At 41.8% G+C, this 16,666-nt stretch overlaps 1 protein-coding gene across 4 annotated transcripts in view; it reads left to right on the top strand.

The window, feature by feature from the left end:
- The window catches only part of MAP3K20 (mitogen-activated protein kinase kinase kinase 20), a 169,668-nt gene that overhangs the window by 138,407 nt on the left and 14,595 nt on the right, over positions 1 to 16,666 (top strand). For 3 of the 4 annotated variants that reach the window (XM_042243712.2, XM_027964845.3, XM_042243713.2), the window contains exons 15-16: positions 44 to 106; positions 1,304 to 1,396. In XM_042243712.2, the coding sequence (XP_042099646.1) occupies positions 44 to 106; positions 1,304 to 1,396 (156 nt within the window). The remainder of the gene's footprint in view (positions 1 to 43; positions 107 to 1,303; positions 1,397 to 16,666) is intronic. The other variant, XM_060411103.1, reaches the window with a different exon arrangement.

Genomic DNA, 16,666 nt, shown 5'->3' with positions numbered 1-16,666 from the left:
CTTGGCATTATCAGGTCATTAATAATTTTTTTTTTTTTTACAGTCAGCCATTGAGAAATTAACCCACGATTACCTAAACTTGTTTCACTTCCCACCACTGATTAAGGTAAGGAAGGTTTTTTCCTACTGAGAATATGCAACTTTTATTGACATATGCACCTGCCACATCCACACCTAAATTTGCCAATGTCGGGAACTGTTGTTTGAAGTGAAATTTAATCATATCTGTCCAACAAAAGGCCCTTTGAGCAAAGCTTAGGATGTGTATATATTGAATACCCTTGTTCCCTGCAAGTTGAAATATTAACAATACAGTCATGATAAGAACAACACATGTCACCTTAGTAGCTTGGGGACATGAGGGCTAACATTGCAGGCGAGGACTTCTGGCCTCCCACCTGGCTCTGCAGAACTTTGTCCAACATGGAAGCTTCTGAAGGAATTCACCCGCTAAGCTCTGGATGCTACTTGCATTGAGGGGTAGGAGTTTTATTGTTTGAATAACATATTAGTATTAATATATTTAACATGCATGCGTGCTAAGTCACTTCAGTTGTGTCCGACTCTTTGCAACCCCATGGACTGTATCCCACCAGGCTCCTCTGTTCTTAGGATTCTCTAGACAAGAATACTGGAGTAGGTTGCCATGCCGTCCTCCAGGGGATCTTCCCAACCCAGGGGTCGAACCTGCATCTCTTACATCTCCTTCCTTAGTAGGTGGATTCTTTACCACTAGCATCACCTGGGAAGCTGCGTATTTAACATATTATAGTTTAAATATAGTCTAAAGGTATTGGCATAGTTTGTTATAAAATTAGTAGATACTTGCAGGAAGTACACAGAACTCTTCTCATTCACTAACCATTCCAGTTTTCCATCTCTGAGCCCTCAAATGTTCATTTTGTTTCTCTGCTTGCCCACCATCTGCAGATACTCTAGGAACTGCATTCTTCTTTGGGAATAGGGTGTAAATATCTTGAGTGTTGTGAAACTTTCAAGGTAAAGGGACAAAGTACATTTCTAGGGAAAAGCTGCACAACGCAAGATGCATTATGAAAAATGTAAGATGGTGGCATTCAGTTTGTAGTACATGAGACAAATCATTTGACAAAGTTCTCAAAGGCTTAATATGCCGTTTCTCTTGCTTTAAGCAATTGGAATGTGTGGCATAATAAAAAAAAAAGAAAGAAATTAAACAGTAGATTAGAATGGAAAAAGAAGTGCTGTGAAATCATCTCCTTTACATGAGAAGTAAAGGTGAAAACACTACATGGAATAAACTGTGCTTGGCTTTTTGTTTCAGGGCTCAGTAGGTGAACCAGAAGAAAATGAGGAAAAAATAGTGAACCTTGAACTTGTTTTTGGTTTTCACTTGAAACCAGGGACTGGCCTACAGGTAAATCACATTTTAAGTCCTTTGGATAAATTTCAGTCTAATTTACTCCTTTTCTCTCCTGGAATTCAGTGGTTTTATATACCCCCTACCAGCTGGTAACATGATTCTGAGTAAATTTATAGACTTTATAAAATAGAATTTAGTTGAAAGGCTGCCAACTGCCTCTGTAAGCCAATCTAGGAATCTTTCTTATCTAGCTGAAGAGTCCTGTATGAGGCCACCCAAACCCTCAAGGAAACTCATTGCAAACCATGGAGGATGAGGGGAGGGGGTTAAGGTTGGGGGCACAGACAGTAGAGTAATTGTTTGTGCTTCCTGGTGTCACAGCTTCTGATTCCAGTTTCTTTGGGGTTTTTTGTTGTTGTTGTTTAATGTTATTTTTTGGCCATGCCCCATGACTGAGGTCTTAGCTCCCTGACCAGGGTCAAACCCAGGGCCCCGACCTTTCAATCATGGAATCTTCACCACTGGACTGCCGGGAAAGTCCTTCCAGTTTCTTTGTGTTTTAAGGGAAATCACTTTTATAATGTTGAGAGTGGAACAACACCGAGAATGGAACTGTGGGCAAAATGGAAGCCCAAATTATCAGCTCTAAATGGGGTGGCAGGACTTTTGCCCAGTTCTCATTCAGTCGGAGTGCTACTCGATGTTATTTTTAGAATCTGGGGAAATGGTGTGGGCTAGATGGCATGTGAACTGGAATCATAACAGGTTTCTGCTACTTTGGATCACTATGAATAGCTAGTAATAGTGATCATGTCTACTAACGGGGAGCACTCGTGTTCCAGGCATGCCGGACTCGGGTGTAGTGCCATTTCTCCTCGTTTTACAAATAAGGAGACTAAGGATCTGAACAGCTAAATAATTTGTCCAAGGGATACCTGGCTAGCAAGTAGCAGAAGAAGGATCTGAATGCAAGCCTCTCTGACCCCAGAACCAAGCTCTTAGCTACTGCCCTATTGGTAACTTTCCTTTGAAGCCACAAAGAGACCTTGTAAATACAACTCCTCACTACCTGAGTCGGTTGCTCTGGGAGAGCTAGTGGGGCTCAGCTGGCCCACTGGTCCTCACTAATTAAACCTTGCTTACCCCAGGCCATTCCTGGAACCAGCACTTGGGAATGACAGGAAATTGTTGCAAGGGGTTAGTTTCACCTGGGGCTTCAAAAGATACTCTTTCTAGACACCTGACAGTGTTTCACCTGCACCACTGCAGGTATATTGATGCTCTCGCTGAATGGAAATCTTAGGCTCCTTGTTTGGGCCACAGAACTTGGATGAGTGAAAGCTGCTCTGACTCCAGGTGTCTGGTGTAGGAACGCTTTTCTTCTTCCTCTGTGATCGGATCACTGTCTATTCATTCCTGTGGATAGAAGCAGCTTTAGAAAGGGGCATAGGAAAGTAAGCGCCTCTCCAGCAATAAAGGGCCCTTCCAATCCTGAGAGTCTGTGCCTGTGGATACCCCAGGGCCATCCGGTGATAAATAAGTTACCCATTGTAATTTGCCTTCTTTGGCATCTACAGCTCTATGGGACTTAATTTATGAGTATTCTGTGTTTAAATATTTTTATGGCTTGTAGGAGGTAAAAGAAGGGGCAAGAATTTTCTTGAAAAAGACTTGTCAAGAGCAGTTTCAGCCAAGAAAATTATTTTCAATTCACAAAGAAATGACTTGTTAATACACACATAGTAAAAATCAGAGGCTATCAATAATATTGAAGACCAAATACAGTAGTCTGGTTTTGACCATGATAGTATATAGACTCCTTGCGTCATTGCTTATCCACATGGCCTCAAGTCACTGGAACTTTTGATTATTTGCTGATCCTTGGTCACCCGTGGAGAATAATAATTTCATCCATATCCATCCACTCAGCAGAAATTTAACGAGGACTAACTGTGTGCCTGGCTGTCTGCTAGATGCTCAGAAAGCAAAGTTTAAAAGTATAGCACTGCCTTGCAAGAAACACATAGTTTGTGGGAAGAAATAGACAAGATCAATGAATGGTCTTAATACAGAATGATGCATTTTTACAATATCATGCACGTCATTCAGTGAAAGCACAGTGGATGAGCCCTGAAAGGGGTGCAGAAAGGACTCAAAGGAGGATCTTGACATCTTCATGGTAGAGGTTATGCTTGAACTAAAATTTGAAATCTATCAAGAACTGTTAGGTTAGGGAGAAGACATTGAAGGCAAAAGGGATAGCATGTACAAACGTTCAGAAGCTAGGAAAACACAGGCAGCTCTTCTTTGGGCTAATTTCTATGAGAGCTCACAACTCAAACCTTGCTCTCTCTGGGGCAAGTTAGCATAGGGTGGGTAGAATAGAATGGTGAGAGTTTAGGCCACAAGGGTGACTGGAGACCAGAAAAAGAACTGTCTCGCATGCTAAGCTAAGGAGTTTGAAGAGTGCTAAGCATGGCATAAGGAGTTTGAAGAGAACTAAGCTAACTCGCGTGCTAAGCTAAGGAGTTTCAAGAGTGCTAAGCATGGCATAGAGAAGCTTCCCTGGTGGCTCAGTAGTAAAGAATCCTCCTGCAATGTATGAGACACAGGTTCAATCCCTGGGTCAGGAAAACCCCCTGGAGAAGGAAATGGCAACCCACTCCAGTAATTCTTGCCTGGGAAATCATCCATAGGGTCACAAAAGAGTCGGACATGACAGCGACTGAACAAGAGAGGATTCTGTTTATGTTTTAAATGATCTCTCAAAAGCACAGATGAGCTCAGGACAGAGTGAGAAAGGCCTGTGTGTGGCAGAGAGACAACCAGGTGAAGAGAGACAGGAGCTGGAAGTGCCATGGAAGTGCACGCATCCAAAGAACTGATCCGACTGGAGTTGAGGTCTGAGGGAGGAGCCAGGATGGTGCCCAGGTTTCTAGGGTGAGCAGCTGGCTAGATGGCATTATAATGCAACAGAGGAAAAGTGAAATGTACAGTGCAAATGTAATACCAAGGCGCTAAAAGTATAAAGAAGTAACTGGCATGGGTGACGTTAATTAAGAAAAGAAAAGCTTTCCGCACCCCTCCCTCCAATTTTTTAGCTGTGCGTGTGGCTTGCAGGATCTTAGTTCCCCAACCAAGAGTTCAGTCAGCAGTGAAAGCATGGAGTCCTGACCTCCAGGGAATTTCCAGGAAAAGCTTTTTTGGAAGGGATGTTTTGAATATCAGCTCGAAGGGGCTCATGGTCCTTTGCAAATAATTTTCTGAATATAATGTTTAAAACTTAATCTTAGAGAGTCCTTCGTTCCGAAGAGCTCAAGTTATTTTATCCTTGTCACCTCATTTACTCCCCTTGGCATTTCTGTGAGATGCATAAGGCACATGGTGTTGTCATTTTTGATTAGAGAAAGTGTGTTACCAGCCTAGGGTGAGGAGAGGATAGAGCTGAAACCAAAAATTACATCTTCATCATAACCTTTATATTAAACATGTACTTGCTCTCATTCCTAGCTCAAGATATTTAAGCCATCTGGAGACATTCACAAAATAATCCTCAAGTAAATTAGTGTCCAGATCTAAATTACCCAATTATGTGCTAGGCTATATCCTAACATTATGAAATATCTCCTCACAAATGTGTTTTAAATTGCTATTTCAATTCCCCACATGAAAACCTTGTTACATTGACCCTTCAAGGTGGAACCCAAGAGAAAAAGACATCCTCAAAATTTCCAATTAACTGAGTTCCCATAAGCCCATCTTTATGGAAAAGGTGCAGCCTTTACCCCCATCTCCATGACTGGAATAAGTTAAATGAGAACATTGAGGCTTTGGAAGTTCTCTCCAAACAATTAAAATGAAAGATGTGTTCTAAAGGCAGCTATTGGGAATAATGTATGACAATGACTTTATCATGAAAATAGTAGCTGTGTTTTCCCACTGCCTCTGAAAAGGACCACCAACTAGCTACCACTTAAAATTGGTTTGTTGTGCAGTAACTGGCCTACCGAGAGGAAACAATGGAAATATGGCCTTATCCACAAATATACAAATATATGTAGAAAACAAATGCTTTCCTTGTAAGACCTGTCAACCTTTTTTTTAATTTTATTTTTACTTTATTTTACTTTACAATACTTTATTCATTTTGCCATACATTGACATGAATCCACCATGGGTGTACATGAATTCCCAATCCTGAACCCCCCTCCCACCTCCCACCCCATATCATCTCTCTGGATCATCCCCGTGCACCAGCCCCAAGCATCCCGTATCCTGTATCAAACATAGACTGGCACTTCGTTTCTTACATGATAGTATACATGTTTCAATGCCATTCTCCCAAATCATCCCACCCTCTCCCTCTCCCTCACAGTCCAAATTCCGTTCTATACATCTGTGTCTCTTTTGCTGTCTCACATACAGGGTCATCATTACCATCTTTCTAAATTCCATATATATGTGTCAGTATACTGTATTGGTGTTTTTCTTTCTGGCTTACTTCACTCTGTATAATCGGCTCCAGTTTCATCCATCTCATTAGAACTGATTCAAATGTATTCTTTTTAATGGCTGAGTAATACTCCATTGTGTATATGTACCACAGCTAGACCTGTCAACTTTTATGGTCCAAAAACTCAGCCTAAATTCTTTTTTTCAAGCTTCATTTTACAACCAGATGGATTATGGCACATCAGTTCAGTTCAGTTCAGTCGCTCAGTCGTGTCCGACTCTTTGCAGCCCCATGAATTGCAGCATGCCAGGCCTCCCTGTCCATCACAATTCCCGGAGTTCACTCAAACTCACGTCCATCGAGTCAGTGATGCCATCCAGCCATCTCATCCTGGGTCATCCCCTTCTCCTCCTGCCCCCAATCCCTCCCAGCATCAGAGTCTTTTCCAATGAGTCAGCTCTTCGCATGAGGTGGCCAAAGTACTGGAGTTTCAGCTTTAGCATCAGTGAGACCAAACCAAGGAAAGCCTTTCACATCTGGGAGCCTGTGCCAGCTGCAGTGGTCAGAGCCCCTGACTGTGACCTCAGTCTTTGCTAGTCAGATACCTTGACTGTGACCCCACCTCTCGAGATGACCAGGCCCTCATCAGACTCCAGCACCGTGAGTGATTCAAGAATTTGTCCACCAATGAAACCAACATCCTTTTTCCTTTCCTTTTCTGAGACAACCTGGCAGGGGAGATAATTGGACCAAAGGCTTTCCTGACAATTTAAATTAATAAGAAGTTGAGAATGAGTTTCACCCATTTACCCACTTCTACAGAGTAAAATAACTGTGCATTGAGGCAGCCTCGAAGTTGACAGCGGTATTGGCAGAAATTGGGTCTTTCTCAGCTCAGGTTTCCTGGGTGAGGTGCTGAAAATGCTTATGATAATTATTATTATTTCATACCTCTCCCAGACACTGTGGCAAGTACTCTGCAAACATTTTTCTGGTGTGATCCTTATAACTCACCCTCACAGGGAGCAGTATCCATGTATTAGACCAGGAGGAAATGAAGGAGGGGAGAGGAAGAGCTCCTCCCCCAGAGCCCCTACCTAGTTAGGGGCAGGTCCAGCCCAAGGCCTCAGCCACCATATCACACTGCTTCTTTTTGAAAAGTATCATGCGTGCATGCATGCTAAGTCACTTTAGTCATGTCTGACTCTTTGCAACCCCATGGACTGTAACCTACCAGGCTTCTTTGTCCGTGGAATTCTTCAGGCAAGAATACTGGAGTGGGGTGCCATGCCCTCCTCCAGGGGATCTTCCCGAGTAAGGGATTGAACCCAGGTCTCCTGCAGCTCCTGCACTGCAGGCAGACTCTTTACCGCTGAGCCACCAGGAAGGCCCTTGAAAAGTATCAGATTCAGTCCCCAAAATAGGTGCATTGGCAGTAAAAAGGCAAACATTTTTTTGGTCATTTAATACTAAACCACCACTATTTTTGTTTCATGTGGAAGGTGCCTTGTGTTTTGTAACCTAAGGCCCTTGACTTGCTACAGAAGGAAAGCGGCTTTCAGAATCTCAGGCAGCTTCGTGCACTCCCCAGGGTGGCAACCACCCTTTTTATTGGAATATTCAGGTGCACAGAGTTTCTTATTATATCTCTTATCAACTCGCCAGTCAGGAGCATTGATTCTCAAATTGCCAAGGAATCAACTATCAAATTACCCAGCAGTTTTCTCACCGAGCTCCTTTTGAGACTCTGTGTCATAAAAATTCAAAAGCAGAGTTAGGAGGGGACTCTCCGAGGAGCCATCCATTCCTTGTGAGGGCTGGACAGTCATAGACTTTGCTCCTGAGTCCTTAGCCCATTTTCTCCCCCATGGGACAAGGAAACCTGATTGAAGCTGGGATTCCATGAGTCTAAGTGGATCCCTGTGGTAGAGAAGAGATGGGCTTAGGGGAGAAGCCTGGGGAAGGACACCTTGACTCCAGCGGACCCTTAATTAGACAGGCTTCCAGCAGCATTTGAAGAGGCAAGCAAACCAGAAAGAGAAAACAAGAGGGACATTTGGAAAAGGTGGGAGCGGCACTAACAGCCCACTTCAGAGCAGAAGACGTTCGCGTCCCCTCCCCCTCCCCGCTTCCACCCATCCCTGTGAGCACCTGGCCCCTTTCTCCCACTCCCCAACCCAGGAAATTCACTCAATAGTTTTGCTTCTCTGGTTTTTACATCCTTAGGTTAAAAATGCTGCTTTTTACAAATTCTTCCCACTCACTATTGTGCTTTTACATCTTTACTAGATTGCTTATAAAATGTGGCATTTAATAAACTTAATTGAATCTCCAGGCCCTTTCTCAAAGCACTATAAATATCAAAAACTGTCAAATAGGACTTTCCCGCCCCCCCCCCATTATAGAGTTTTTATAAATGGATAGATAAACATGAATAAAATAGAGCACAAAGAAAAGGATTTTGTAAGGAGGTAAAAAGCCAACACCTTTTGTAATTTCAGAACTGAAAGGCAGTGCCTTGCCTTCCTTTGATATGTCTAGCATTTATGAAAAATTCGGTGTAGGAAAGTTGATTTTCCATGACCAACTATTTTTGAGGATAAAGATACGTGTACACAAGGACGTATTTGTACTCCTCGGTATAGAACCTTGCAGTGGTAGGGTTCTGTAAGAAATACAAGTTGTAATTGACAGCAAAGGAGCAAGTACAGGTCAGAATTTGACCACATGACTTGCTGCTGATTTCTAATTAGCATTGGTTGTACGCTTTGTCAGACAGGCCAGGCAGCCTCCTATAGAACTAAAACAAAACTGGAGAGGTGTCCAGTACATCATTGCTGACGGACTGATAGTCACGTGTAGAAATGGTGTGCCAGAACATGCCTAGGAAATGGAGAAAGCAGCCCTGACTTGTAGTGTTTGCAGTTTTCCATGGTGTCAATACTCCCACCATGGCCAATTTCAAAGTGCCAATCTGACCTCACCGAACTCGAAGCTGAAAAGAGATGAAAGTAATCAGCTCATGAGGGCTGGGCCCAGCACAGACTAGATCACTCTTTAGTCTTCTTGATCGAGATTATGTGGTCCTTTCAAAATCATGAGTAGCAAGGAAGCATGCGTGCTGAAGCATAGGTTTAAATAAATCACAAACATATTACTGCTGGGTTCCAGCTATATTAAAACATGCAGTTAGCTCAGAGAGCTCCAAGCTCCCCATGAACCCACTGTTGGCTTAGATCCCCTTGGCTGGCTGTGGGCTCATACAGCCACACTGACCATAGTGTATGAATCATACCTTAGGATGTGAGTTTGTAAAAAGTAAGAAGCTAATTATAGAAACAGAGAAACAAAACTTAAATTTGTGACTGCCTTTTAAAATGGCTCTAACAGCCACTATTGGCAACTCCATGATGACAGACACAGTTGTTGATAACAGATCTTTGCTTTTAGAAGCAGGTTTGGAAAAGTCTGTGCAGATCTGCAGAGAGAAGGCCTCCATAACTCACAGTGACTTGTGTATCCTGAACCAAAATTTAGATCTTGGAAATAATCAACTGTAAAAGGACAGATTATTTGAAGTCAAATTAAAAAGCACTATGTTGGAAAATCAAAGATATATGACAACCACATCAACATTAAGATGTGAACTGAGAATAAGTAATGCCTACTAACTGGGACAATCTTGTTATTTCTTTTTTAAAAAAATTGTATTTCTAAGAGAAAAAAGAAAAAAAAATGTATTTCTTGGAGTCATCTCTGGAGACATGGGAGGAGGCAGGAGAAGTAAGTAGGTAAAAGAGCTCTTTTTGTATTTTGAGTAAAAGTTTCCTGTATTTTGAGTAAAAGTCCTGGGTAAAAGTTTATTTGCAGCCCATTCTGCAGTACTAACAGCTTAAGCAGTAATTAGGTAAGCCAGGCCACTTTCTGTATTGGTTAAGAAACCCAGCTGGAGACAGAATAGATTCTTAATTATTAAAAAATCAATAAGAAGATTTACCATTCTTTTTTCCCCCGAGATGAATACTTAGTACCTTCCAATTTCAAATACAGTTTAAAAATAAGTTAATAAAAAAGGCTTTTCCAATTATGTCAACTAACATCTGCACCATTTTAGGTAGTCAAGTATATAATGCATCATATGAAAGTGTACCTCACTTGACTTCTCACTTTATTTTAGCACCATCCCTAAAGTCTTTTTTCCATCCATAACTCAAATAAAAACCCCCCAAAAGGCAACAGAACAACCTTATCTCCAGTGGTGTCTAGTTGGCACCGGTCTGCCCTGACCTTAGACACAAGCCATTGTTAAGGGTATAACGCATTTACATATTTTGCAATAAAACATCAGTTATTTGCATTACTGTGTCAAGTTTTATTTGATTCTTTCACCTAAAAATGACTCATTTTCCTTTCTTGTATTTTAAAAACCAACTACTCTAAGCTTGTTTGAGAATAATCAAAAATTGCCCATTTAGCTAGAAGTCATTTTCTTTTCAAAAGGCAAATGTTATTTAATCTTTCAGCTGTTCATTGTGCCATCATAAATACTTTCTTTTCAGCACAGTTGTGGGGACTGAAATGAGCCCACTAATTGCCTCCCATTTCGACTGACATGTGGTGGTTTAGTGGAAAGAGAACACAGCAGGGAGAAGGAAATAGGAGGCTGAGAAAATGAGAGCTAATTATTTTCACTGCCTCATGTCAGGCTCTGTGTCAGCCTTGTTTTTACAAACTGGAAGGTTTAGCACTAAATAAAACAAACTGGCGTCATGTTTTTATATACTGGCAGTGTCATGGAAGCAGCTGCACATCTCAAAGACAATATAATGCCTGCGTTCGCATGGACACCATCTGACAGGCACTGTGAGCCACGGCTAATGAGGACATCACAGTGGTGCCAAGTGAAAGGTGCTGAATTATGTATGATTCTTCATCAGTACAGCAATAGTCCTGTACATCATTATGAGACATTGTTTTGCTGGAGAGATTAAAACATTCTTAGTTCCAGACCCTGCAACCTATATGCGCTGAAAGAGGTTATTAATGGAATTTTTAGGGAGAGTTTCTTGTGGATTTCTTTGGGGTTGAAAAACAAATCTCGTGGGACAAAGCTGTGATGGGTCACGACACTGTATAGATAAAGAAGAGAGGCAAATTAACCATACTTGCATTATCTTCCTTTTAAAGGCAGCATAATAAAATAGAGTGTAGCAGGGTTATACATAATGATAAATAACCCAGGTGCTATCATGGGATGTTCTTCTCTCCTGCCTTTAAAACAGCAGGTTCCAGCAGCTAAGCGAGATAATAGCAATGCATGTAAAGGAGCCTTCGGAGGCCTAAACCATCAACATCTTACTACTTTTAATACCAGCATGACCAACATTTCTATCATGTTTTTATTTCATCTTGTATGACTTCTTACGTTTCAAAATAGTCAGTCGCCTGCTATGAAACTCTTTCCCTTCTTCCCCCCTCTTGAATCTTGAAAAGTTTATTTCAACCTCTGTATTTTAGATTTTAAAATATGTCCTCAGTAGATGCTTTTTTTTTTTTTTTTTTTTTTAAGGTGGAAGGGCCTCTTTGCTAGAATCTTGGGCATTCTCCAGTGGGATTTTACTTTTTTCTCTGGTCATAGGGAAGGGGGCAGGGTGGATATGGGGATTTTAAAAACCTGTATCTCCTCCATTTGACTGGGCATGCCACGTGTAGCTAAGTGAACTTGCTACAAATCTCCACGCTATAAAAATCCCAATTTTGTGAAGTTCTATAGCAGGCAAAATTAATCTATGGTGGTAGAAATCGGGACAGTGGGTGCCTCTGGTTGTGGAGGAGATGTCAACTGGGAAGGGGCATGAGAGAATTTTCTATGGCAGTGGAATATCTTACCTGTTTAGATAATTTGTTGTCGTTTAGTCTCTGAGCCATGTCCGGCTCTTGCAACCCCATGGACTATAGCCCACCAGACTCCTCTGTCCGTGGGATTTCTGAGGCAAGAATACTGGAGTGGGTTGCCATTTCCTTCTCCAGAGGATCTTCCCAACCCAGGAATTGAATCCAAGTCTCCTGGATTGGCAGGCAGATTCTTTACCACTGAGTCACTTGGGAAGCCCATTTGCGTAATTACATGGGTGTTTACAGTTGTTAAAATTCACTGAACTGTACACTTAAAAACCTGTACATTTTACTGTATGCAAATTATGTTGTTCAGTCACCCAGTTGTGTCTGACGCTTTGCGACCCCATGGACTGCAGCACACCAGGCCTCCCTGTCCCTCACCATCTCCCGAAGTTTGCCCAAGTTCATGTCCATTGCATCAGTGGATGCCATCCAGCCATCTCATCCTCGGATACCTCAATAAAAAATACACTAAAAATTTTTTTTATGTCTGTAACTTTCAGATAAATATCTATAGGAGCCTGAAAGCTCAATGTGGAGGTCTATTTCTTCCTCAAACGTCCTGAATAATCTTGCTCCTAGATTTTTAAAGATTTACCTATAATATTCATGTTTGTGATAAGATTTAGGTAGAAAAAAAAAAATAGACAGATTGTGGTTTCTGAATTGCCCAGAACGTAATATAATATTTATGTATAACTTTTGTGCTAACTTCAATCACTTTGTCTGTTTAGAAATTTTACCTCTATCCTGATGAGTTCTTTTTCTTCCTTCCTTCTTTCTTTCCTTTTTTTTTTTTTTTTTTTCTTGTGAGAGGGAGAAGGGATGTCTATGTTTAGAATCACATGTATTAGCCTAGGACTCCAAAGAATTTTAAACAGCTTGCAGAGAATATAATAGTGATTTCTCACAAAGAGATACTTAATTTAGCATTAACTGAGTGTTGTTTAGAATGTTATCTTCACAGTGTAAGAGTTTCTGTTTTACTTGGCCAGTAATCTTAATTCAGAAAAATTTTTCATGTAATTGGCAATGCAGAAGCAGTTCAAATGGAATGCTTTCTCATCTTCCATTAACCACATACTTGCTCCTAAAATTATCCAGGTATTTCAGCAGCTGCTGAGATAAATGGTACATATCCTGGGAGCTCAACAGAATTATTTTTTTCATCAGTTTCCAATGCAAAAACTCCCCTCTCCCCAACAGAATGTCACCCACATCTTGTAGGTTTGCCCTGAGGGGCAGATTGTCTAGCTTGTAGAGAGGTTTTGCTCTTCAGCCCCGGTGGAGGACTTCCCAGGCTTCTGCTCCTGCTCCGCTGCCTTCCCCCTATGGATTAGTAATTAGCACTCCCCAGAGATGTCCAGGGCACAAATTCGAACAGTGGGGATCTTCTTGGGTGGGAATCTAGTTATGAAATGAAACTGTGGTAATCAGGACCTGCCCCGTGATTTTCCTTGTGCAAACAGAAGGGAGAAGGTTGTTTCTGCTTTGGAAAGTGGGAGTCCTCCCTAGTCACGAAGCCTAAGCCAGGGCTGGAGGGAAGTATTTGTGATTCTGGATTCTGGCCCAATCAGTCAAGAAAAGGAGCTTACAGACAGTGAAATGGCACCATATTCACGTTTAACAATGGTCTTTTTCAACAAAGGAGAGGGAAACTGGCTCTGTTGGACTTATCGGAGACTCAGTATTTCAGTCTCTGCCTGGGAGTCCTACAAAAGAACCCGCAAGATAATTTGGACTACTTGTTGACTTTGGAAGGTGGAACTCCTCTGGACTATAATTCTTACTTTTGTTAACCCATAACAAGGAAAGTACAGGATTCAGAAAAGTCTGAGGGGAAAGCTACTCTTCACAGCACAACAGGCCTACTTGGTTTAGTTCTGAACTCCACTACTTGCTCTCTGTGTGATCTTGGTTGAGTTAACTTATCCTTCTGTGCTTCCCCTTCCTCATCCAAGATAAGGCTCTCTGGCTGTCCATCACATTTCATAGCCATTGTCCCTCTGGCAATCTGCTGGTTTCTGTTAGGAGGGCCACATGAGATCTGTTGAAACTGGAAAGGGCAGAATTGGTGCTATCGAATCCATCTATGTAAGAAGAGCTGAGTTGTTTTTCTACTTCTACTTACTTCATAAAGGCAGTTGTGGTTATGTTGCCACTTGGCTACACCTTCTTTTTTCCAACAAAGTCCCTGGCACCAGAGTTAGTCAGTGTCCTCTGGGTCAAACTCCTGCCCAAGGAAGCTGCTTTGACTCAGCCTCCTCTCTGGCAAGGTCTCTATTCTAGACACTCTTTGGACCTTCCTGCCTCACTCACCTTCTGGCCTGCTCCCTTAGATGGCTGCTAGAGGACAGGTTGGCTAATGTAATAACAAATTGGAGCTCTGTTGGTGGCCAATATTGGCAACAATAGTAATTATTTCTTTTTTTATATTAAATGTTTTTATTTTATTGAAGTATAGTTGATTTATAATGTTGTATTAATTTCTGCCATACAGGAAATATACATGTTTGTGTGTTCAGACACTTCAGTAGTGTCTGTCTCCATGCAACCCTATGGACTGTAGCCTTCCAGGCTCCTCTGTCCCTGGGATTCTCCTGGCAAGAATACCAAAGTGGGTTGCCGTGGCCTCCTTCAGGAGGTCTTCCCGGCCCAGGGATCGAACCTGCAATCCGCATCTCTTACATCTCCTGCATTGGCAAGTGGGTTCTTTACCACTAGCGCCACCTGGAAAGGCCCATATAGATGCATATATAAATTCTTTTTCATGTTTTTTCATTATGGTCTATTATAGGATATTGAGTATAGTTCTCTGTGCTATACAGCCGACCCTGTTTATTCAATCTATACATAGTACTTTGCATCTGCTAATCCAAAATTCCCAATCCATCCCTTCCCCAAGTAATTACATCTTTGGGAACTCCTAATTTGGCTCCAGTACAGTGCTGAGTACTTTGTTTACATTATCTCATTTAGTCAAAATACAACAACCCACTGGTAAAGAACACTCAGATCCAGACGGGTTACATAATTTGGCTGAGGTTGGGGGGAAAGTGGCAGAACTGGGATTCCAGCTGGGATAGTTGAACTTTAAACTTGTGATCTTTCACCTCCGCTAGTTATGGCTCAGTGCATGACCCTTTTCTATATTGTTTCCATTTTAATAGGATTCCTCAACACCTTAAACCAGGTGAGTGAATAACAGAACCATTGCAGACTGCCAGAGGTGAAATGAGTTCCAAAAAGGAGTCCTTCAAGGCCCCCATGGGCTCTCAGAGAAGAGAGCTGTCTGCTTTTGATTTCTGCCAGTCAGGATGGAGAGTTGTTCACTGACATCCAAAATGACTCTTGAATGTTTCCGATTCAAATATCAATACCCACATTTCTGTCATTCACATCAAACCAAAATCAATAGCTCTCCCTAGCAAACTGAGTGGTTTTTAAATCAGAGCCAATATTCCCACTATCTGGTTCCTATCACTAGCAAGAAACTGAAAAGCTAGCAACTGTGCCTTTAAAATTCTATGTTAGGCTCATAAATATGTAGAATTTTTATTTTTAGTGATACTGTTGATGATTTAATTTACCTCATTCATATGAGGTCCTTTCCAATGATCTATTGGTTAAGAATTTCTTCCCCAGCATCCCATCCATGGTTGGGTCCTGTGGAATTCAATAACTTGTTTAAATCCTGGGAGTTGTGGAGAATGCTCTTGGACACCTCTGGCTCACCAAATGACAAAAATGCCAGGAATATCTTCATTTTTAAAATTTAAAATGAGTAGATTTTAATTTTTAAAAATTAAAATGGGTAATTTAAAACTGAGTAAAATTTAAAGAATTTTATTACTTCATTTGTAGATTGCTTTTCTTAACTAAGGAACAATGAAATCATAGATACCCTGAAGATACCTAGGAGTCCTATCAGGTGGCTCAGTGGTAAAGAATCCTTCTGCCAGTGCAGGAGATGCAGGTTCGATCCCTGGGTTGAGAAGATCCCCTAGAGAAGGAAATGACAAGCCACTCCAGTATTCTTGCCTGGGAAATCCCATGGGCAGAGGAGCCTTGTGGGCTACAGTCCATAGAGTCACAAGAATTGGACAGGACTTAGCAACTAAAGCACTACTACCTTAACACATTAAGTTAATCATTTGGGTGAACACTTCATATTTCCTTTCTTTCTCTCCCAGCTTTGTAACCACCAGTACCTACTTTTTAATGAATGGATAATGCCCCTCTTGTCTTATAACCTCTCTGATTATAGTTTTATTACTTCTCTCGCTATCTTCTTTTATGGTTCAGGTAAAAGGCTTGCTTTAAGATAAGAGAAAAAGAAATTAAAAAATTAAAGGTCTGTAACCCTACATGGAGATCCTGTTTCTCCACATTGGATTTTGGGGAACAAGAAGCTGGAGCTGTGGAGGAGGACCTGTGACCACTTGTTATTTTGGTTGTATTGGCAAAGTCTTCCCTGGCTCCTTCTGGCCTGCGGTCAATAGCTGGTCCCACTCTGGAGCTCTGACAACCAGCCAGTGAGTCCGTCCTGTACCTCCCAGTTGCCCTTCCCTATTGCTTTCTTCTCCAGCTTTAGAGCCAGGCAGCTCTGTGCTTTTCTAATCCCACCTGTATCACTTCTTGGCCAGGGAACCCTAGAAAAATTCCTTAATCTGTCTAAGCCTCATTTTTCTCAATTGCCTGACGGGAAAATAAAGCTAACTTGCAGGGTCATTATGGGTATCAAATAAAACAGCACAGTGTCAGTACCCAGCAAGACACCGGGAGCATGGTAAGCACCCCCAGCCTGGGCTCCCTCTGAAGCCCCTTCTCTATGCAGAGCTCCCCTCAGTCTCTGATTGGCAGGGGCCTGCGGTCACAGAGGTGAAACAGAGGGTGTCAGGATTTGCACCACAGTTCAAGGTCTTTTAACTGTGCTTTTGACTAACTTCATTCCAAAACTTGGAAGGCAGAAA

The sequence above is a fragment of the Ovis aries genome, chromosome 2 (genome assembly GCF_016772045.2).
Source record: "Ovis aries strain OAR_USU_Benz2616 breed Rambouillet chromosome 2, ARS-UI_Ramb_v3.0, whole genome shotgun sequence".
NCBI classification, from domain to species: Eukaryota; Metazoa; Chordata; class Mammalia; order Artiodactyla; family Bovidae; genus Ovis; species Ovis aries.
The sequence above is the reverse complement of the archived record's forward strand: the minus strand, read 5'-3'. Positions and strand labels throughout refer to the sequence as shown.